Genomic DNA, 22,628 nt, shown 5'->3' with positions numbered 1-22,628 from the left:
GGATTATAACTCCAACTATAAAGAAAAGCCAACAACAACAAAAAAAGGTCATACAATTGGCATATAATCAACTGGAACAATCATGAGCATATTTTGCTTTCAGCAACTCAAATATGAACAGTAGCATAATGTCTTTATTGGGACCAAATGCAAATCACAGAGCTGTGGGCTAGCTTTCAGGTTTCACAGATCTCTTCCTCAGGCTGGATATTAAACCAAAAAGGGTAGGAAAAGGGAAAGTAAAATACAATGCTGGTTTAGATCCTCTTGATGATAGAAGATCTGTCCACGACGTGTGTCAGTCTTAACATCAGCATTCAGAAAGCTTCTTGAACACATGAAACTGCTTCATACTGAATCAGGCCATTAGTCCTTTCAGGACAGGAGGGGTCTTTCACATCACCTACTGTCAGGTCCTTCTAACTGGAGATGCTGGGGATTGAACCTGGGACCTTCTGCATGCCAGCAGATACTGTACCACTGAGCCTTGGCCCCCTCCATCTTGCAGATGTCCTTGGTTACATCACACCATGCTGCGGCAAAGCCTCCATGGCTGTACTCCCTTTGAGAATGTAGGAACCAGTAGGTCTTCAAAGCTGTCTCTAGAACTAAACAGGACTCACAACAAGTCCCTCATAAGGCAATTTTAGCTGGTACACTAGACTTAAAAGAAAGCTCTCTCTGCTTTCTACAAAGAAACACTTCATTGCATCTGTGATTTCAACCATTGAAGATTCCATTCAAGAGACTGCGGTGAAGGAATTCAGATTTATAGCAAGGCAAAGTTAAGGGCTGGCGAGGAAGCTGCTCGGTTGTTCTGCCAAGGGAGTGGGGTAGGTCCAACCTTCCTCTGAGGAACCTTCCTCCGACCTTTGGAGCCTTCTCAAAGTCAAGCGATTCTTCCTTCAGTGGAAGAGCTGCTTACTTTGCAAAAAGCTGCTTAGATGGGAGGAAGGTTTCATCTTTACTAAGTGGAGCAGTAAGATAGGTGTAGGATCTGTCATGGTTATATGTCATCCTTACCAGTGGGTGATGCTCTTGCACATTGGAGTGTTTCGGTTGGTTCTGTATTCATTCCAGATCCACCCCACCATCTTGGTAGAAAACCCAAGAGCTCATCCCATAGTTGTTGGAATTGAAAATTGCAAGGTTCAAGATGGAAGAATTGCTCCACGAAAACCAACCTTGTGGTTTGCCCTCTGTCTGTGCTGTGCTCTTCGTATGCTCCTTTGCAGGTGTTGCATCTACCATGTAGTGATAGATAGTCCTTGATAAACTTGCTAGTCCCTTATTTCCCTCAAGTGAACCTCAGGGTTGCAGAGAACAAATCCTTTAGAAAGAGTCATGGGGCGAATACCAAGAAGCTGTTCCTCTCCGCTTCTTGATTATAACTTGGAATATTGTTAAATAATATACAAGAGGGGGACCTGTGAGGGCTTATGGGTAGGCAAACCTGCATTTCCCCACCTCCTCGCCACTGCTGTGTGTAATCTCCAGCTTCTCTCCCCCTTCCTATCTGCTGGCTAGAGCTGGCCTCCCTATACAGTCTCCTGTCGGGCTTGCCCCCCTCCCCCATTTCTGTTAGCACCTTGGTCTCCTCCTCTGGAACAGGGAGAGGGAGGCAAGCGGAAAATAGCTTCAGCTTCCCCTCTTCGCATGCTCTGGATGGCTGCCAGATTTGTGTGTGCTGCCTTCAGTTGGTACAGCAAACCCAAATGCCATCAGACTCTTGGGGGCGGGGGGAGTGTGCATATAGGAGTTAACTTTGGGGGAGTTTTGTACTTCCCAGTTAATTTTTTAACTAAGATCTGCAAATCTGGGAGTTTCTGCTTGAGTTTACAGCTCCCTGTCCCATAGCCATGGACAGCCCTGTTGTGTGGATTTTCCTGACCTCACAGGGGCCAGCCTTTGACAATTAGATAAAAGGATATTTTACATAAGCCATTGGCTGCAAAACATATGACTTTTGCTGAAGCACTTGATTTTATATATATATATATATATATATATATATATATATATATATATATAATTAAAACATTTATATGCTACTCTCCCACCCAAACAGGATCCCCAAGACAGCGAGCATCAGATTTTAAAACATTAAAATAACATTTAAAATGTAGAGCCAGTTTGGTGTAGTGGTTAAGAGTGGCGGGACTCTAATCTGGAGAGCCGGATTTGATTCCCCACTCCTCCACTTGAAGCCAGCTGGGTGACCTTGGGTGAGTCATAGGTTCTAGGAGCTCTCTCAGCCCCACCCACCTCACAGGGCGATTATTGTTGTGGGGATAATAATAACACACTTTGTAAACCGCTCTGAGTGGGTGTCAAGTTGTCCTGAAGGGCAATATATAAATCAAATATTATTATTATATATGAATACAAGAAGAACATAGATGTACATACACAACCAGGGAGGAGAGCCCATAAGAGTTTACTGGGGGCACATCAAGCAAAACAAAAAAAAAACTTTACAAAAGACAATGGCAGAAGGAGACAGGAGATTAGCACATCTTTGGCAATGTGTCTGAGCAAAACCTGAATTTTAGTAGGTTGAGATTTCTACCTTCCTGCACTTTTGCATCACATGTTTGGGACAGGTCCAAATAACAGCTGCCCATTGTGTGTGTCCTACCTGCAACAGTGTGTCCTGCGCCTTGTCCAAAAATACAGGCAGCAGAATAGATCTGAATCCTTGTTGTACTTTCCATGCACAGTTGGCTTAATTGCACAACAATCTAGCTTGCTATAGAAGTAGGAAAAGATTTATTTTCTGGCACATTTCATTCCTTACTCTGCTATTCTCACACAAGGTTTAATTTTGCTGTCTGGGAAAAAAAACCCATTATTTTTGAGTATCCATTCTTATTAAGTAGACTATGGCCCAAAGTAGGCATTACCTGAACATGCTCACCAGAGGGACTTGCAGTCAGACGGCAGCTACGAGTTCCCTGTGAGAACTCATTGCAATAATAAGAAGCCTGTTTTCCTATATCAGCTTCCTCCAAGTCCAGCATCAACTGGAAAGATCTTGTGGATCCCCCCCCCCCAATACAGGACCCTGCCTATGATTATAGTGTTTAATAACTGTACCTATTTTATAGGCATACTGTATTTCTAACTTTCTGGACCACCTCATTGGTAGATCTGCTGAAAGGTGGGATTGGGGTTTTTTGTTTGTTTGTTTGGGGGTACTTTTAACCCACTTTTCTCTTCCCAGTGGGGACCCAGTTCGAATAATAAATAGAGAATGAGTCATGCGCCAAATGGCCCAGCCTTCAGAGGTGATACTGGCTTCCACTGTTTTAGCATTTTATTTATTTCCTCTGGCTTAGGGTTTTTAATACAAGATGTTGAAGGCCTTTGTCCTCTCTTCTGTTTTTAGACTCAGTCTGACTTATGAAACATTTTGATTTTTAAATTTGTGACTTTAGGGTGGGTGTATGATTAAACTGCAGGTTTGTGACTTTCTTCGCAGCTATGGGGGTCCTATGGACCAGGCAGTGTGATGCTAAAAATGATACTCTTTAGGAACACATGGCAAATTTTGTATTTTTTACTTCCAGTGTAGATCAGTGCAGTGTTGTGACTAGCATTAGATTTGAGTCTGGGTTCTCAACGAGTGACTTTTTAGCATCTTTCTCTGGTTTTAATGGATTTGTGGTGGTTTGGAATGAAAATGGGAAAACATCTTTAAAAAGTTGATAGCTGCAGGATTAGGTTTGAAATTTCTTGAACTTTCTTAAGAAGGCAATTTGTGATTCCACACATATCTATAATCTACAGGGCAGCATTACATGCATGGCTACCACATCTCTTTGTACGTCTCCAAATCACATGATGTGATATCAGAAAGAAAATGGGAGAGTGTCTAAAAAGTTGATACATGCAGGATTAAGTTCAGAGTTTCTTGAATTTTCATGAGAAGCAGGGCTTTTTTTCAGCTGGAACGCAATGGAATGGAGTTCCGGCACCTCTTGAAAATGGTCACATGGCCGGTGGCCCCGCCCCCTGATCTCCAGACAGAGGGTCGCTTAGATTGCCCTCTGCACCACTGGCGCAGAGGGCAAACTCCCCTCTGTCTGGAGATCAGGGGGTGGGGCCACTGGCCATGTGACCATTTTCACCGAGGCTGATGGAGACTTAAAAAAACTCTTCCCTTGTTCCAGCTGACCCAAAGTGACGTCATTGTGAGGTCCTGAGTTCCACCACTGAGTTCCACCACCTCTTTTCCCAGAAAAAAAGCCCTGATGTGAAGGCAGTATAAGATTCCATAAACATCTGTATGCTACCGAACATCACCAGAAATGCATGGTGATATGATGTGATATTGACCCATTCGGCACTCCCATGACCCCACACGCCATTTCATTGGCTGCCATGTACTGGCAATGCTGAAGGTGGTTACTTCTAGTAGCACATCTGAATCAAAAAGATATTACCAAGGAAATAGCCGGATGTTTTAGAGAATGGGTTGGATCCAGTGCAAGAGATTTCCATTAGAAGAATGAGATTTTCTTGCCTCCCTCATCACACTGCAGCACAAAGGGCCTCCTAAAATGCTGCTCTGGGGAACAGGGGACCTTGCTCCCTGCCCCTTTCCCCACCCCCAGAACAGCACGAGGAGTGAATTTGCCATGGAAGGGGGAATTCAGCAAAAATCTTATTGGTGGAAATCCACTGCTGCATTCAAGTCAATGTCTAGGAGCATTGTTTAGAACCAATGTCTAGGAGCAGTGCTTAGGATTCTCCTCAAGCAGGGCTCTGGAGAGATGGCATAGAATTAATATTAATAAATGAATGCATTGCCTACAAAGAACCTGCTGGATGCAAGTCCCGCATTCTGTTTCCAACAATGGCCAAGTGGATGCCTCTGAGAAACCCACAAATAGGGCTTGAAGTTGTCTTGGCTCACAGAAATCAATGGAAGAGCAAGATTCAAGTCCAATAGCACCTTAATGACCAACAAGATTTCCAAGGTACAATCTTTCAAGAATCAAGCTCCCTTCATCAGATACATTCTGTAATTGACAAAGGGAGCTTGACTCTCAAAAGCTTATGCCCAGGAAAACGAGTTGGTCTTTAAGGCGCTACTGGACTAAAATCTGGCTCTTCTACTGCAGACCAAAATGGCTAGCCACCTGAAGACATCAGTGGGTCTGATACGTGTCAAGCCAGCTAAACTCCTGGTCATCTGGTAGTACTGAATTCTGTGAGTTCTGTGTTGTGATGGTACTGTACTTCCTTTGGTCTGCTTTGAACCTATTGGTGATCCATTTCATTGGGTGGTTAATAGTTCTGGCATATCCATCCTGTGCATATCTTTACAAAATTCTGTTCTGGTGCATTTCTTCTCTTCTCCTTCCTCCTGGTCATCTTTTTTTCTTGACTAAAAACGTTCCAGATGCTGTAGATTTCAAGAGTATGCCGCCCCATAAAAACTTTAGTTCCCAATTTCTGCACCTTTTTCAGTACTTTAATATCCTTTTTTAAAGATGAGGCCACTGCGACCTGAACACAAAGTTCCAAATGTGGCTGCATCGTCTTTTTTTAAATAAAGGTCTTTTTCTTGACAGTCTTTTCCTGGATTATCTTTTGAGTAGCATTTTACTTTTTCACCACCACCGCAGACTGAATTGGCGTTTTCATAGTCAACTGTTCTCCACAGCCCCAAGATTTCTTTCTTTAGGAGTCACAGCCAATTCAGGTGGTTAAGTTTGGGAAAAGGCATTGTGTGCCTCACTTAGCGCATATATTGTATCTCATTTGACATTTTGTGCTCTGTCGCCAGCTTTGGAGAAATTCCTTCTGGAGCTCTTTGAAGTCTGCTGCACGTTCCACTACCCAGAATAATTCTGTGTCCTCTCCTGACTCCATATCACGTATGGATGTTGAATAGCCCCGTACTTAATGCGGATCTTTGGGAGACTCCGCTCTACTGCTTGTTTGCTTCTACATAATGCCTATTATCCCTTTTATTCACCAGTCGTGAAATAAGCTGTTCTTCTGAGTGTTTATTTACAAGTCATCTTGATGGAAAAGGTGTGTAAAAAAGCCTCCAAATATTTATTGATTACAAGATTGTCCCTATGTATGCACTTTTTGACTCTCTCAAAACACTTCTAAAAGGTCAGTGAAATGAGATTGACTTTTTGCAAAAGAATCCTTCCTGATTCTCCCTCTTTTCTTTCTTAAGTTTAATAATTCTAACCTTAATGGTGCTTTTCAACCGCTTATCTGGGACAGAAATTAAGCCGGCAGGTCTGTCATTCTCAGCTTCTGCTTTTAAAATGGGTCTTGCGTTGGCAGCTTTCTGATTCTTAGATAAAGAGGCTGATTTGGATAGGCTTGGGGGTTCTTGCTAAAAGGGCAGATGTATGCCCTCCTGCCCTAGTAACCTGTTAATTTGCAATTTGTCAGCGGGCTGTAAAATGTCATTTTTCAGCAAGTGTAGTCCTTAAAACAAATTAAGCTAATTTCCAGCCCTTGGGGCAGCAGAGAAATCTCAGAACATGCACAGGCCTCCTAAACATATATAGGCCAGGATTCTGGTGGCTGAGGCTTCAGCAGGAAGAGTTGTTTCATACCTCTGCCTGAGCCAATGGTCTTTGCAGCTCCTGCCGCACAAGTCCCTAGTGCCTGCTCCGTTGCCAAAGCATTCTGACACCCGGCAATTGCAACATGCAAATTGTATTTAATTGAATTACATTTGATGATACAAATATATTACATTATAGATAATTTGATTATATCTGACAGGTGATACGTATGCTACAGGTAATGTCCAAAATGCCTCACTGGCAACAGTCCAGATTATCAGATACCCCTCGGGAATATTGGCAATCCTGCAGAAACCTGGCACACGTTCAGAATAAGAACTCAACTAGTGAATATGAGCAATTGTCTAATGGCCGTTGTCAGCTTTCAGTCATGTTTTTGGACATTCACCAGATAGATCCAAGGTCGATACCACATAGTGGTTATCTCTACATTCTTTAGATTGGCTCCTGGAGCAGAGGGGAGCGAGCCAGACTCTCTGTTATAGGGAGCAAAGCCAAGCAGGAGTCTCTTTTCTTGCTCAGACCAACCAGCGTGTTTGACCTGGAACCTTTTTATAGGCATTTGCAAATTACCTACTTTGGCCAGCAGTTGTTAAGAGACTTCGTTGTTAGGGCGGCAGGTCTCACGGCGGGTGCCTCCTTTGGGCAGTGTTAGGTGGTGACTGTGCAGAAACCCTCGCTTGACTTCCTTCAGATCACCAGGGCCGTTTCCACACTACTCACCTTCAATCGGAACCCCGCGGATTGTTGCAAACAAAGCCCAGAAGATAGCGTTTTCTGGTGTGGGTTTTGCGTGATGTCGCACAAAACTCGCACAAGAAAACACTATCTTCCGCGGTTTTTTCGCAACATTCCACGGCGTTCCGATTGAAGGCAAGTAGTGTGGAAACAGCCCAGTCAGAAATAGTTGTGGGTTAGGACTAGTCCCTAGCCTTGTTAAATATGTGGAGACTTTTGAAATTTTGAAAATAGGTAACAGGCATTGGGAGGGAAGACAGCATGGTATGGCCCGATCTGCTATGGCTAAGCAGAGTCGGTGTTTGGTTGGGCGAACCCCCAAGGAAAACACTATAGAAAAAGGCAATGGCAAACCACCTCTGCTTCTCACTTGTTTTGAAAGCCCCTTACTGGTTTCCCCTTGACATAAATTGGTTGTGACTTGACTGCAATACTTATGTATGTAATGGGCAGTGCCAAAAATGGCTGCTATGGGGTGTGTGGCATGACCAGCTACAAAATAGGGCCAGTCTCAAGATGGTGGAAGTTTCTAAACCGATTTTCCATCATAGGCAGTTGTTTCTGAATGTGTTCTATCGTCATGTAAAAGAGGGGGCCTCCTGGGTTCTTGTGAAGTACTCTACACCCCAGTGAAGTGGAGGGAAGCCGTGAGTGGCCCTTTGCCCTGGAGAAGAGATTCTTTGGAGAAGAAAAAAGTGGGCACCAAGAAACCTATTGGAGGGCACTATGACACCCATGGGTACCACGCTGGGGATCACTGACCTAGAGCCTTAACAGTATTTTGAACGTTTACTGTTAATAAATAAATAGGAAACAAAATAAATAAGGCACTATTTCAGTCAGCTCTTTCATCAACCCTGCCCCGACACAGAAAGTTCTTCATCCTTTATCCTAAACCTCCTCCCTACCAAGTTGTCATGAAACCACTTGCTCATTGTTCTGTCAGACGACAGAACAAACTGTTTCTTCTCTTCGTCTCTGTATCACTCTCCTCCTCCCCCTTGTGAATCTTCCCCGGACACCCCCTCCAGGCCTTCCTGCGTTTCTTCTGCACTCCCCCGCCCGACCCCACCAGCTGAACAAGAGGTCAGAGCATGATGCTGTGTGCTGTGTTGCAGTTCATGGCCTCTGGGAGGAATGGTCACCTTGGAGTCTGTGCTCGAGGACTTGCGGGCGAGGGTCCCGGATCAGAATGCGGCAATGCGTTGCTCCCTGGCACAGCAGGAAGGCCTGCGAGGGTCCCAAGGTGCAGACTAAATCCTGCAATATCGCTCTCTGCCCTGGTCAGTATCCAGCTGCTTGGATTTCCCTCTCCTTCCTTTCTCCTCCCTTCCCACAGTCCCCCCCCCATTCTCCTAAAGATAATTGAGCATCCCCCCCACCCACCCACCCCTGCCCAATCCAATACAGAGTTTGTAAGGTCATCCTAGTGTGGTAAGACAGTCTGGGGAAGGGTCTCACATAGGAGATGATTCCAAGGGTTCTGAGGGTATTTTTGATGGCATGGTTTATTTATAAGGTTCTTTTTAAAAATACAGGGAGGAAGGAGTGACTTGGCAAGACTATTTTATTACTTTAATGGTGAGGTGGGAAGTCACTTGGGGGACCATCTTTCACTTCATCAGTCGTGTTTGTGCAACTTCAAGTGGTTAAGCCCTATTTGGATGGGACCACTTAAGGTTGTGGGTTATGAGAATTGCATGCTTGAAAATTTCACACACGCGCTCCTGAACACTTTGTTTACATTAAGAAATAGTGTGAAGCTGGCTCCCTGACACCTTAGGTTTCTGTGTGTGGGTAGGGGGGAGGTGTTTGTTTAGGTGAGGGAGAGCTCAAGCGTTTCTTATCCCCACCTGCAGCCTGAAGTGCGCTCAAAGGAAGAAAAAGCCTTCAGTGCTGGGTTCTGCTGATTTGTACAAACTGGGGGGAATCTAGCCTGAGGGGTGGGGTGGCAAAGAGCAATTGCAGAAGGTCCCTGCCTTTGAGCGGCAGAGATGCTTCCCAAGCTAACAGACAGATAAGTACGAGGGAAGGAAACGTGCCTTGTTCCGAATTGATCTTTGCAGCATCCAGCGGGAGCCGGGGCAGATGATGATCTCGTTTAATGGGGGGAAATCAGATTACATGAGCCACATACACACACACCCCTTCCTGTGGAATCTTAGGAGGTTATTTTCCATCCTCAGAGCTCTCTCAACCCGGTGCTCTTTACTCCCTTCTTTGTCTTTGAATCTAGCCCATCTTCCTACTCCCCCCCCTCCGTTCCCATGACAACGGTGTCGGGCTCCCTGTCAGACTGGGGCCGGGAGAGCAGTGCTTGTGAGGTTGTTAGTTTGCAAGATGGCTGTTTTGTATAACGGCATGTTGCCAAATGAACTCATCTGGAGTCTAACCGAAGAAAGGGGCTGGAAAAGGAGGGGAGAGGGGAGAAGGAGGCAAACATGGGCACAGAAACGTTGCCCCCTGAGGGCCAGTTCTTTGAGGGGAGCTGCTTCTAAATGGCAGCATCCCACATTGCTCCAGTGGCATCTAAAATGGGAAAACCAGAGAGGCTGATGACCAGAGCCCCTGCTTGCACGGGCAAGAAGATGCTGGTGTCTCTTTCTCTGCAGCCGATTTCCCATCAAAGAGCTCAAGGGAACATACGTGCCCCATCCATTTCTCTGTGAGGGAAGTTAGACCGAGAGTGTGACTGGCCCAAAGTGCTTCATGGCTGAGGGATGACTGGAACCTGGGTCTTGTTGCCATTTATACCGCACTGGCGTGTGACGTACCCTGAGGTTTCAACATTTCTGGTGCCACCAGAGTAGTTTGGGGGGCATAAATGGAACTGTAGATCCAGTCAAGGATTGTGTATTCTTCAGCCTACATTCTTTCAAATCATATCCTGGATCCCAAGACAGGCATGAAATGTGAAATCAGACAGGATGCCTCAAGTCTTATTTTTAATAGACATATTAAAGTGTTGATCGTGAAAAAGTCATATATGTACATCAAGCCTGGCCCATCCAGAGGCTTCATACTGTTGACCAATCGCAGGGTCTGACATTGCTCATTCCTATTGGCTCCTGTGGCAGAAGAGAGCTCCGTCAGCATGCCGTCCGTCCCAGCCCAGGATGCCTTCTAGGCTCTGTCCTCCATCCTTGGGCCTTGCAGCTCCTCCGTTTGTCCCATCCGATGTTGCCCTGTTTGCAGCACGTGGATTGTTTGGGAGCCTCGTGTGACGTTTACTCCCCCGAGGTTTGAACGTGGGGCACAACGACATACAGTTGGCCTCCATGCTTCTCAAATGCTGTAAGAACCTGCCTCAGGTGTTCCACGCACAGCAGCAAAACTAAGCATTGGCACGGAGTGGCCTATTTGCGGTTTCCCAAGGGAGGCTGCGTCTCTAGGTTGCTGCCATTTTTCTACCTAGAAACCATCACAGCCTCTTCCTGACTTTATGCATCGATCCTGTCCTTTAGGTACCGTTCTCTTCATAGAGCAAGATTGTAGGCTAGGCTTTTTCCTGCATAATAACAACAATAACGTTCAATTTATATATTGCCCTTCTGGACACTTAATGCCCATTCAGAGTGGTTTACACAGTGTGTTATTATTATCCTCACAACAGTCTCCCTGTGAGGTGGGTGGGGCTGAGAGAACTCCAAGCTGTGACTGACCCAAGGTCACCCAACTGGCTTCAAGTGGAGGAGTGGGGAATCGAACCTGGTTCTCCAGATTAGAGTCCTGCTGCTCTTAACCACTATGCCATACAGCCCCTTGGGTTACACCCAGCTCACCAGCCGTTTATTGTGGGCTGCACCCAGATGTCTGGGAGCCTAAAAACAGGAAGAATAGGGGGGATGGGATCCAGTTGGAAGCTCAACCTTCATTCTGGATCCATCCTTGGGGCAAAGAGGTCTTCTGAATGATTGATTTTGTGTTTCCACGTCATGTGAGAATTCTTGCAAAGGGCCTGGTGTCAGAAGCGGATCTCTAGCCAATGTCAGGAACAATGAAGAAGAGTTTTTGGCAAGATGGGTACAGGGAGAGGCAAGTGCAGAGTCTGAATTCAGGCAAGGAATCCAAAACTAGGAAGGTGGTGTGCATGGTACAAGGGAAGGTGAGGCACGGGGGACAGGCAGGGAGCAGTTTTGGCCAAGGCCAAGGCACGTGCTTGAGAATTAAGTGGGAGTTCTGAACATGGAGCTGAGGGCACTCATCTGATGTGGCAGGACTCCAGATGGACCCAGATGCAGTATATGTAGCCAGGCCCATAGTGTGTTGGTCTATTCTTGTTTTAGATTAAAAGGGACGAGCAGAATCTCTTATTTATTTGTTTGTTTGTTTACTTGTACCTTTTCTTTCTCCCCAATGGGAAATCAAAGTGATTCACACTGTTCCCTCTCTTCCATTTTATTGTCACAGCAACCCTGTGAGGTAGGCTAGGCTGGGAGGTTGTGACTGATGCATAATCACCTAGCGAGCTTCTGTGGTAGAGTGGGGATTTGAACATGGGCCTCCCAGATCCTAGTCTGAAACTTTAACTGGCTCTCCTTTGAAAATACCTGCTCGTTTTCAAAACTTTGTCTTCAATCATGTGGCCTAGAAACTTACTCCTTCTCTATCCTTTATTCAGCCTAGCATTTCACTTTAGCAGCTGTGTGGTCACCATGCAGAATTTGCACTGGTTTTGGAGTACCACTTCTGCCCAAAATGTCTATGGACTGGTTTTGCTTCATGCCTAGGCTGGAACTCCCTAGTGCAAACACCAGCCCTGCAGTGAAAGCAGCCACCCTCTCTCTCTCTGTGGACTGTGGCCACAGACTAGATCTCCTGGAAAGGCCATCTTGATAGTGAAGTCAGATGTGAGAGGCCAAGAGCTCAGGTCCCTCTCAACATGGTCTGCTGGTGGATCTTGTTGGTTATCTGTGGCCCCTTGGCTGATAAATAGGGGACAGATTTGGCCCAGGACCCAGCACTTGTTGAACCTACTGATACCCTTTCCTAATGTGGTAGTGTCCCGTGGACCCATCCCACATCTTTGGTTCCATTTGTGGTGTATGGAGAAATGCACAACAGTTCTTCATCCAGAACATCAGGGACTGTACGAGAAGTGATGGAAAGGAGATCTAGGTAGGGGCTTGCCACCTGTGACAGCCGTGGCTGTTCACTTGGGCACTGGACATCCTTTTTTTTTCTTTCCTCCACCTCCCTTTTCTCAGATCAGCTTGCTTGTAGCAGCCGTCTTTCCAGCGTAGCTATCCTGACGCTCTTCTGGGGTGGATAGCACAGGAGAACAACCAGGGTTAACTTGTAGTGCACAGAAGAAGTGTTTGTTAGCATTCGGAGACTCCCGCCTTAGAACAGAAAACTGAATGAAATGATAGTCGAGGATCAGTTGGGTGAAAGGAGCAGGGCATCCTTTTATACCTTCACCCTACATTGATGGGGCTTTTCCTGTGTTTCTTCTAACAGTGGAAGGCCAGTGGCTGGACTGGGGATCCTGGAGCCGCTGCTCTGTGTCGTGTTCCAACGGGACTCAGCAGCGTACCCGCAAATGCAGCGTCTCATCTCATGGCTGGGCAGAGTGCAAAGGGGCTCACGCCGATGCCAGGGAGTGTTACAACCCTGAGTGTCCAGGTAAGGATTGTACCAGGCTCCATTGCAAGGGGAGGGGGAGTCCATTCAGGGCCCTGGAACACTTGCTGGCAACATTGCTTGTCAGCTTTCCCCGGGACTGGCCTAACTAGCTGGCACAGCCAGGATCGCAGTGCGGAGTCCTGCTACTGGTGCAGAGTCGGTGGGTAGCCACAGGGCAAGGCAAAGGGGCAGACACAATACGGGCCCAGTGGAGCCTTAAAAATATTTAGCATGCTGGTTTAGCCATGGTTCTTTGCAACCAGTTCATGGCAGGGAGAGCACTAGATCAGGAGAATCTTAAGGCTGTTGAGCAGCTGCAGGGAGCTTTTCCTAAGTATTGCCAGAAGTCTTGCTTTTCTTCTCCCATTCCCCCGAGCTCAGAATTAAGAGCTGTCAGGGTCTTGGCCCAAGACTCTTGTGCCTTCATGTGCTCACAGCTTAAAGCCTTCTTCAGCAGCAGTCTGCTGGAAGAAGGAAGTGGTTTCTAGATGCCAACAGGTAACAGTGGTTGCTACGACTAATTCCATCCCCAAGGCCTCCACTCTAACCTCAGGCTTCAAAGACCCTGATCTGGAGGATACCTGCTAGGTCTTACTTTGAGAGGGGCTGATTCCAACCCCAGCCTGGTTTTGACAGCCAGTTTGGTGTACTGGTTAAGAGCAGCAGGACTCTAATCTGGAGAAGTGGGATTGATTCCCCACTCCTCCACTTGAAGCCAGCTGGGTGACCTTGGGTCAGTCAAAGCTCTCTCAGCCCCACCCATCTCACAGGGTGTTTTGTTGTGGGGATAATAATAAATTTATTATTATCATTATCATTATCATTATCATTATCATTATCATTATCATTATCATTATCATTATTACAGAAATGAAATACTGTAATGATGGGAGGGTGGGATTGGAAGGAAACCATTTATGGACTAGAAAAGAAGGGTTTGCAGCCATTGTCCAAGGTGCTTAGTGCTCCAGCCCAGACTGGCTCACGCCTTGAGGAGAGGAGTCCTCTGGTTTGATGTTCCCCCAATACGGCACTGCAGGTTCTTGGATTGCTCCTTCCCAGAACCCTGGCCCACATCCAGGAGCTTTGGGCTTGGCGAGACGTGCCTGAACGTCAGCACAAGGCTCTGCCAATCTGTCTGGAGTGACAGCTGCTCTCCATAAAGCCGCAGCGCCTAATACGGCAGGTTCAGAGACGCCAGTCATCCGGCGGCAGAGACAGATGGCCCTCGGCTGCCTTCTCTCCCCCAGCGTCGATTTTCATTTGCCGTTTTTTTATTGAGGAGTGACAGCTGGGCCTGGAAACCAAAGGTGGGAACCAAGGAACTGAATGGGACCAGAACTGGTTGTCAGGGCAGCCCTTGGTGCTCCCCCTCCCCCAGGTGCCTGGGGCGAACATGGCTCTGTGCTTTGTGGCTTGTGATTTGTGAAAATGCTCAGCAGCCATTGCTGAGTTCCTTCTTATGTTGGCCCTTTTGCACCAAGTTTAATTTTGGCCTGCAGCCACCTGCTGACGCTGTAAGTTAATCAGAACTTGAACGCAGAGTTCCCAGGTCCGACTCTGGCAGGCTGCTGGTTAGTTTTGTCCTGTGGCAGTGAAACCCCGCTCCATGTTTTCAGAATCCTAGTAGCTTGAAAGCTGTGGCCAAGAACTGAGCAGGTTGGTTCAAATCAGCGTGAGACAGTCCGTGCCTGCTTGCCTCACCATCCTCTGTACATAGCAGTCTCATATCCCGGGGGTGCCTAGCCTGTAGTCTCCAGCCCTTCAGAATTCTCTTGCATGCCCATTGCTACCTTGCTATAAGTAGCCTCTGCTGTCTTCAGAAGCTAAGTGAGGATTATTTACTTATCTATTAATTTATACCCTGCCTTTCTCCCCAATGTGTGACTTACGTCATTCTCCTCTCCCATGTTTTATCCTCACAACAACCATGTGAGGTAGGTTAGACTGAGTGTGTGACTTAACCAGAAAGCTTCCATGGCAGAGTAGAGATTTGAACCTGGATCTAGCACTAGTCCAACACTAGTCCACTACTTTACCCTGGTTCTTGCCATTCCTGCTTCCTCTTTGGCTCCTTCTTCACTGCCCTGTCTCCAACACCCATTTTTAGACTTACTTTATCCAATTTCCTTTTGCCAGCCTCCCTGACAACACCTCTCTTTCCTCCCCTGCCCAGCACTGCAGGGTTTCTTCAGAGCCTTCTCTTCTTCAGACCATTTGTTTCTCTTCTTCCTCTTCAGCTTTTTTCAGCACCCACCCCTCCTCTTTCTCAGTCCACTGGCTAAAAGTCAACCCTTCCTTCACTTTCCTTACCTCTTAAGAGTCTCTGTCTTTTGGGACCTCTTCCCACCCTTCAGCATGACTGGCGGACTTGTGTGAGGTTTTAATCCCAGCTAAAATGCCAACTTTCCCTTTCCTCAAGGGATCCAGATTTCTGGCAATTCTGCAAGCAGTTTGTTTCCCGAGTGTTTGGAATGATTGTGAACATTCTGTGCCATCACCCCAACCAGCTAGTTAGTATCAAAAACATTATCCTCACAATATTAATATAAACTATTGACAGGGACTGTTGACAGGTATTTCTGCCTTTTGTCTCAGGTTGGCGAACTCCTAGGCCTCGAAAACGAGTCTGTCTCCATCTTTTCCAGCCTTTCAGCATCAGATTAAAGCTTGCCTTTTCCAGAGGACCTTTGAACTTAGATTTATTTATGTATTTAAAATATTTATATCCCATACTCTTAGTATAAAATTCATGAGGCAGCTTGTGCTAGCCAATAAAATCAGCAAGTACAGTAAAACAAATCAAAACAATTGCAAAACACTGGTATAAAAATAACAGCGGATAAAAATCAATAAAGCATCAAGGCAGCATTCCAATTAAAATCTTAAAACCAGCCTAGCGGATCTAAAACAATTAACATGAAAAGTAGAAAAATGCAGAAGCATAAAACATTTTAAAAGAGTAGTACGGAGGATTAAAATATCAAAACAGGACCAATGAAATTAAAACCACCCTCAGAAGAGGAGTAGTTTAACCTAAAGCCCAGGAGAGGACCTAAAAGATACAATAAGGTTCAAGTGCAATAGCACCTTAAAGGCCAACAAGATTTTCTGGATATAAGCTTTCGAGAGGCAGAGCTCCCTTCATTAGATATGAACCTGTCTTATCTTACAAAGGGAGCTTTTACTCCTGAAAACTTATATGCCTGAAAATCTTTTTGGGCTTTAGGTGATTCTGGACTTGAATCTTGATGTTCTATTGCACACCAACATGGCTACTCACCTGAAACTACCTAAAAGATAACTACTCTTGCTGCCAGGTGAACCTCAGCAGGGACTGACTTTCCACAGTCTAGGTGCTACCATGAAAAAGACCTCCAAAAGGTTAGCGTGAAAGTCCAGCCTCATCTGTAGCTCTTAGCTGGTGGGCAGAATCAGTAAGGTATAAGGTGCTTCTCTGAGATTTCCCAAGGCCATGTAGGGCTTCCTAAATGAGTTCTTCTAAGCAGTCTTCAAAGGCTGCCCCATGTAGACTGCATTGCAGTAGTCTAACCTGGATACATGAATAGCTGTGGCCAAACCATGCCTCTCAAGGAAGGATATAAGGCAGATGGGGAGCTGGCCAAAGTGAGTTAAAAAAACCCTCCGTGCCACAGAGGAGACCTGGGCCACCATCTGCAGCCCCTGACTAAATAGCAACCCACACTGCAAACTGGATCCTTATAGGAAAGAGCCAACCTATTCAGAGCTGAGCCCCTGCGCTAATGCTAATTGCCCTTTATTATTAACTTGCAGTACCTTTCTCTTGTCTGGATTCATATGTGGCATTTCACTTGTACTGGGGGGTCTTTCAGACTGCAGTTGGGGCGTTCTAGGTTTCTCTTACGCTATGCTATAATATTTCTGCTGCTTTCAAATGGGATATTTAATGGACCACTTTTGAGTGCTAGTGTTGAGTTTTTATTGCCTTTCAGCGCATTTCTGCCTCCTTTAATATTGATTTGTGTTAGTATTATTACTGATTTTAGTAGAAATGTATTGGGCGTTTAAGTGTTATTTGTGTTGTAAGGCACCTTGGATACTCAGAAAGGTGGGTTATAAATTACCTAAAGAAATAAATATAAAGTGTAATTATACAGTAGACAGGTGGGTCTCCGTAGGATAGCCCAGCCAGACAGTCTGAACCCCCTGCTGTACTGGCTTTGGTTTTTGCCAAACTGTTCCAACTGCTACTCTTTCCAGCAGAAAATGTTTTGCTGAAGGTTAAACCTCTTGAACTTTAAGCACTGGTTATCAGCACTGTAGATGGGGGGGGGGCGCATGGGAAGTGACATACTGTGGTGGTTTCCTGCAGTACTCTTTGGAAGAGATGGGGGGTTTAATGTGCAGCTTTGGGCTCTCAGTGTTGTTTCTCACGAGATTTTGCAATAATGTGTCTGTGGCACTGTGCGGGTAGGCAGAAAGCCAGCCGAGACTTGTGGTTTGGTTAGGCCGGGGTCCCCAACACAGTGCCTTTGGTGCTCGCCAACACCTTTCCTGGCACCCACTAAGTATTTTAGAAAATTGGTGAGGCCAGGTGCGGCTTTTACCCCGCAAGGTTTCTGATTGGCTGCTGGAGATTTGATTGACTGTACAGAGTTTAAAACTCACTTGGCAGCAATTGCCATTACAAGCACAATGATCTTCACTGACTGGACAAAGGTAAGCTGCAGCAGCCATTGTGTGACTAGCTCCACCTCCTGTGGCAGCTGTTTTGCGGCAGCCATCACATTGTACCAGAGCCTGCAGACTCAAAAAGGTTGAGGAGGACCCTTGGTTAGGCAATATGGGGAATAAGGGGGGCATTGTCAGGATTTGTGTGCAGTCAGCAGAATTAAGTGCTAAAGGACTTTGGCTGTAGATGTGTATGTATGGGGGTGGTGGTGGGGAAGCTGCATGTTCAAATGGTAAAACAAATTCAGTGCATATTAAAAAAAAGTCTAGTTTTCGCCCTGGCAATTTGTTTTTTCTATATTTGGGAGGACAGGTTTTTTAGGGGGAATTTTGATGGAGAAGCTGTATATATCATACAGTTTTCCATATGCTGCCTGAAACTGTTCAGTCTACAAAAAACTTGACTGCTTGATTTAGCTAGATGGATATGCCAATCCTCAGCCATACATAGCTCAAAGGGTCAAGGAGAGAGCTGGAAGCCAGAGTGGTCAGAAGTCTGGGGGGAACTGGAGAGGCCATCGCTCGAGGCTCTGAACTGTGAGCCAGAGCTCACTAGGGTGCTCTGGGTAACAAATTATCACCTCCAAATTATCACCCCCCTAGAGAAGGCTACCTGTTGTGTCTCCACCTGATTCCCTGTTCTGGTCTTGCTTCCTTCTTATTAGCCTCTGCTGCAGGCAAATAGCTCTGGAATAGTCAGTCCCTTTCTAAAATAAGAGAGACAGAAGAATTCTTTGCCCTCACTGAGATCTCCGACTCATGCAGGAACACATGAATCCAGTAATTCTCACACATTTTGAGGTGCTAACTATTGGGATGCCACCATTTTTAATTTGGAAAAAAAAAGTTTGGAAAATATCAATCTAGAGAGTTGGTTTTCCCTGTAGCCACCTGGGTACAAACCCCTGCCTAAGAAACACCAGCTAGGTTGATCATTGGTCTTGGTAGTGGTCTAGATATTGTCTGACACTGCATTTGATAATACAGGAAAATTAAACCCTATTACTCAAGCCAGATGAGATCTGCAGAGTTCAGAAGCCTTGAAGGAGACTCACCTCCTGAGGAATTAAAATGAATTCCATTTGTTAAGGGCACCCTCATGGTCACGGCCTGGTGGGAAAAGGAAGAGGGGACAGTTCGGATAAAATGAGATCTGAATTATTGATAAATGGGTTTAATCATCTGTGGAATATTTGATTAAAGTAATTATCAGCTGGGCTGGTATAGTTGCACCCCAGTGATAAAGGAAGAATTCTTCCATCTCCTTGCCATTCTGGCTGCTCTTTTCGCTAATATGAATCTAAATTTGGAAATACGTGTGTCCAGGGGTGTGGGGGAGGAGGGATAGTTTGGAAGGTTCTTTTGATTGTTCCTTTCTGCTCCCCTGAACCAAAGCTGACAGCACGTGGGGCCCATGGAACCATTGGAGTTTGTGCTCCAAGACGTGCGACACGGGCTGGCAGAGACGCTTCCGCATGTGCCAAGGAACAGGTGTGCAAGGCTACCCATGCGAAGGCAGCGGGGAGGAAGTCAAGACGTGCAACGAGAAGAAATGTCCAGGTATCTTTGATGGGGTGCGACCCTCCAGCTGCTGCCTACTCTCCCACTTCAACCTGGGAGGTGACCTGAGAACCTTTCCCTTCCTCCAGCAAAGGCTAGAATACCCACCAAAGGGTATTCCTGTGTGGTATGGAAACCTGACCAACCCATGTACCCCTGTTCCTTGGCTCTCTTTGGCCATTAACCGGGCAGTGGCCTGTCTACACATTGGTGCCTTGGTGTATCATCTGCCAAGATATTTCTCATTGCCCATCTGTCCATCTTTCTCTTCCCCCTCCCCAGACCCAATGAATTTCTCCTCCACCAGCACTGTCTGGAGCTTTGAACATAAACTGAGACGGCCTTACTTGGGTCCTCTCCCTCGTGAGCTGCCAGGGACTGCAGGAGCTCAGAGGAATAGAAAGAAGGAAGGTGTACTTCATTCACACCAGCATTTGGCAAGCAGGATGAAGCAGCTACCTATAGATCGTTTTGAATTTTAGGGGCCTGACCTCCTGTCCTGATCTGGTTAGCCAAGTAGCTCCTGGAAGTCCACCCACCATCCCTGTTCCTGATTGGTACTTCTTGTAATTGCCCCCCTTCAACCCTCTCCCTCTCCCATACTCTCTGCTGATCCATAAACATACACCCATTAGTTCTTCCAAAAATTCATATGTTCCACCTAGACACACAGCCCGCTATGTCAATAATCAACGCATTCATCCCCAGACTTTTGGGCTTCGTTGTGTGGCTATCCGCTTTAGGATTCCTGCACTTCTTTTGCTGAGACCATCATCTTTTGCCCTTTTTTCCTCCTGCAGCATACCATGAGATGTGCAAAGATGATTATGTCACGCTGATGACCTGGAAGAAAGCCGCCGCTGGGGAAATAGTCTACAACAAATGCCCAGCCAATGCCACAGGTAGGCAGCTTCATCAGAAGCATCTCCATATGGGGAGCCTAGATGATATCAGAGGAAAGGAGAGCAGGGGAGAAGGCCTTATGAGTAACAAATGGCAAAGGTGAAGACATGTATGCCATGCAGACATGAGCACGAACAGAAAAAAAAACCCCGAACGTGGTGTTCGTTGTTCGTTGCCATCAATGAACAACGAACATGACCTGATCATGAACATCTTCGTTGTTCGTGGGGGCCAGCAGGCTCTCCTCCAGCCATTAAGATCTCTACCACACCACTCCCAGAAACCCTACCTGAGCAGGCAGCAGGAAAGGTACCAGTAATAAATAATCGCTTGGCCCAGAGCCTGGCAGCAGCCCTGGAACTTGAAGCGGTAGATCCCTATCCCACCACACACAAAGAAAATTCAAGCTCCAATGCACTCTCCCTGTCTGTCTCTCAAAATGCCAACAGCAACTGTCTCTCCCTCACTGTCTGCAAAACCAGAGCTGGGAGCCCCCCTCCCCCCTGCTCTTTGCTTCCTTGTAACAAATTTGGAGCTCCAGACTTGAAAGGAAGACCTGCCTATCAACCTAAATTGGGCTTAGATTGGGGTTTCCTGGGCAACAGCAGGAGTTCAAAAAGAGTTCAGGCAGTCCCTGCCTCTGGTTGCCAAGAGAATTGATTGCAGGTGCCAGATTGTCTGGCTTGCACCGACCACCTGTTTGTTTAGAATGGGGCCTCATGAACAGCTTGTTCATGAACAGCTGATTGGGCTGTTCGTGGCTTTTTAAAGCTTGTATTGCTGTTCGTGCCCATCTCTAATGCCATGAGTTCTGCTTGCCTACATGGAAATTGAAAGCCCATTTCTGTACATTTACGTGGTATGTCTATACCAGCCCAAAAGTTTCTAATAAACTTCACAGCTGTCTCCAATTTCTATTGTTTTTCAATGTGCAAAGTGTTTCTTCCACATTATATTCTCACAGTTCCTTATCTCCAGTACATTGCCCCGCCCTCATGTTACTAGAACTTTGTATCTTACACATTCCACTTACACAATTACTCGTTCATGTAAATGGACTCTTTCCAATTTCGTATAATTTTAAAAACCACATATGGCAATGCATTTTGCAAGTCTCCTGCTAAGGCACCTTTTCAAACATTCCTCACCGCCCCCCCCCCCCCGCCTTTGAAGGTTTTTCATACTGTTAGTCCTGTTGGCTAAAGCACATATTTGGTTGTGTGAAATTTTGGCACTATGTTTTTTCAAGAGACTAAATCTACACCCCACGTTGAAATAATTTCTCAGTATTATGAGTGGGAAAATCTCTTATTTACTGTTAATATAATGCAGCATCCCAGGTTCATGCAGAACCTTTGAAAGCTGAATAAAATGTGAAGATTGTAATCGGGGTTCTCTGGTGCATCTATGATGTGTCTGTGTTCTGTTTCTGTAACTTCTTCCAAACTCTGCTCATTTTAATTTTGCCCTGCTGTAAGCCCCTTAATAAGTTTTTTTTTTTAAAAAGATGAAGTTGGAAAGAGGTTGTCCAGCATATGGGCAAAGGTGTTTAAAAAAAGATAAACATTCTGGGGGGAAGAGGTTCAACTTTTGAAACCTGACAAGGAGGTTAGTACTTACAACATGGAGGTACTAGCACAATTCCTATTTTAATAAGGCATGTACAGAGGTATTTAACCCAGGCAAATTGCTTTATAGCGAATTGCTTCTAAATAAAGGGCTTCTGCAACCTTCAAGGAATGTCTCCCACCTGCTGTCTTCTGCAGTATAGAGCTGATGTCCTTTCACAGCCGTCCCATCCCTCGGATCCCTCAACTTCCTGGTAGCAGGTGTGGGGAGGACCATGCATGGTGAACGTTCACAGCTATGAGTGCTCTTTGTTTGTCTAATCCTTTTTATCCCCTTAGGGTCTGCCAGTCGCCGGTGCCTGCTGAACTCGCAGGGTGTGGCTTATTGGGGTTCACCCAGCTTTGCACGCTGCGTTTCCCACGAATACCGATACTTACATCTCTCAGTAGGTAGCAGACTTTGACAGGCAAATGAGCCTTTCTTTTTCTCCCCCTCCCTTCTTTCCCTTCTACGCTATGGGCTCCTTCCCCCCACCCTTGTAAAAAAGGAGGAGGATTTTATGGAAGGAGGAAAGGTGTAGTGGAGCTCGCCAAAGAGAGGTGGTTCCACCAGCAGCAAGAAGAATGTAACAGGCAAAGCAATAGCAGTGTCAGAATTCCTTGTTGTGTTTCATTGACTGGAGAAGCTGGTATGACTGGGGGCCTTTTTACATGTTACATGAACTCCCCAACCCACTTCACATTTAACACATAACATGAAGCTTACGGTGGTGGGGTGGGGGGTCACTAATCATCTCCCATGGGCACATGGAGGCAGGTTCCTCTGGCAACCTAATTCATGGAACTTTTGTTCTTTCCCGTGTCTTCACAACACCCCTTTAAGTTCTTATTATCCCCATTTTCCCACCCTGTGTGCTTTAACTAGCAGAGAAAGGCCATATGGGGAGGGCTTTTTGAC

At 46.0% G+C, this 22,628-nt stretch overlaps 1 protein-coding gene across 1 annotated transcript in view; it reads left to right on the top strand.

The window, feature by feature from the left end:
* Nucleotides 1–22,628, top strand: part of ADGRB2 (adhesion G protein-coupled receptor B2) — a 114,577-nt gene that overhangs the window by 35,344 nt on the left and 56,605 nt on the right. Inside the window, exons 4-9 of the mRNA XM_054999374.1 lie at nucleotides 8,420–8,584; nucleotides 12,762–12,926; nucleotides 13,563–13,565; nucleotides 19,035–19,199; nucleotides 20,000–20,101; nucleotides 22,010–22,116. Coding sequence (XP_054855349.1) covers nucleotides 8,420–8,584; nucleotides 12,762–12,926; nucleotides 13,563–13,565; nucleotides 19,035–19,199; nucleotides 20,000–20,101; nucleotides 22,010–22,116 — 707 coding nt within the window. The remainder of the gene's footprint in view (nucleotides 1–8,419; nucleotides 8,585–12,761; nucleotides 12,927–13,562; nucleotides 13,566–19,034; nucleotides 19,200–19,999; nucleotides 20,102–22,009; nucleotides 22,117–22,628) is intronic.

This window comes from Eublepharis macularius, chromosome 15 (genome assembly GCF_028583425.1).
Source record: "Eublepharis macularius isolate TG4126 chromosome 15, MPM_Emac_v1.0, whole genome shotgun sequence".
NCBI lineage: Eukaryota > Metazoa > Chordata > Lepidosauria > Squamata > Eublepharidae > Eublepharis > Eublepharis macularius.
This window is presented reverse-complemented; position numbering and strand designations above follow the sequence as displayed.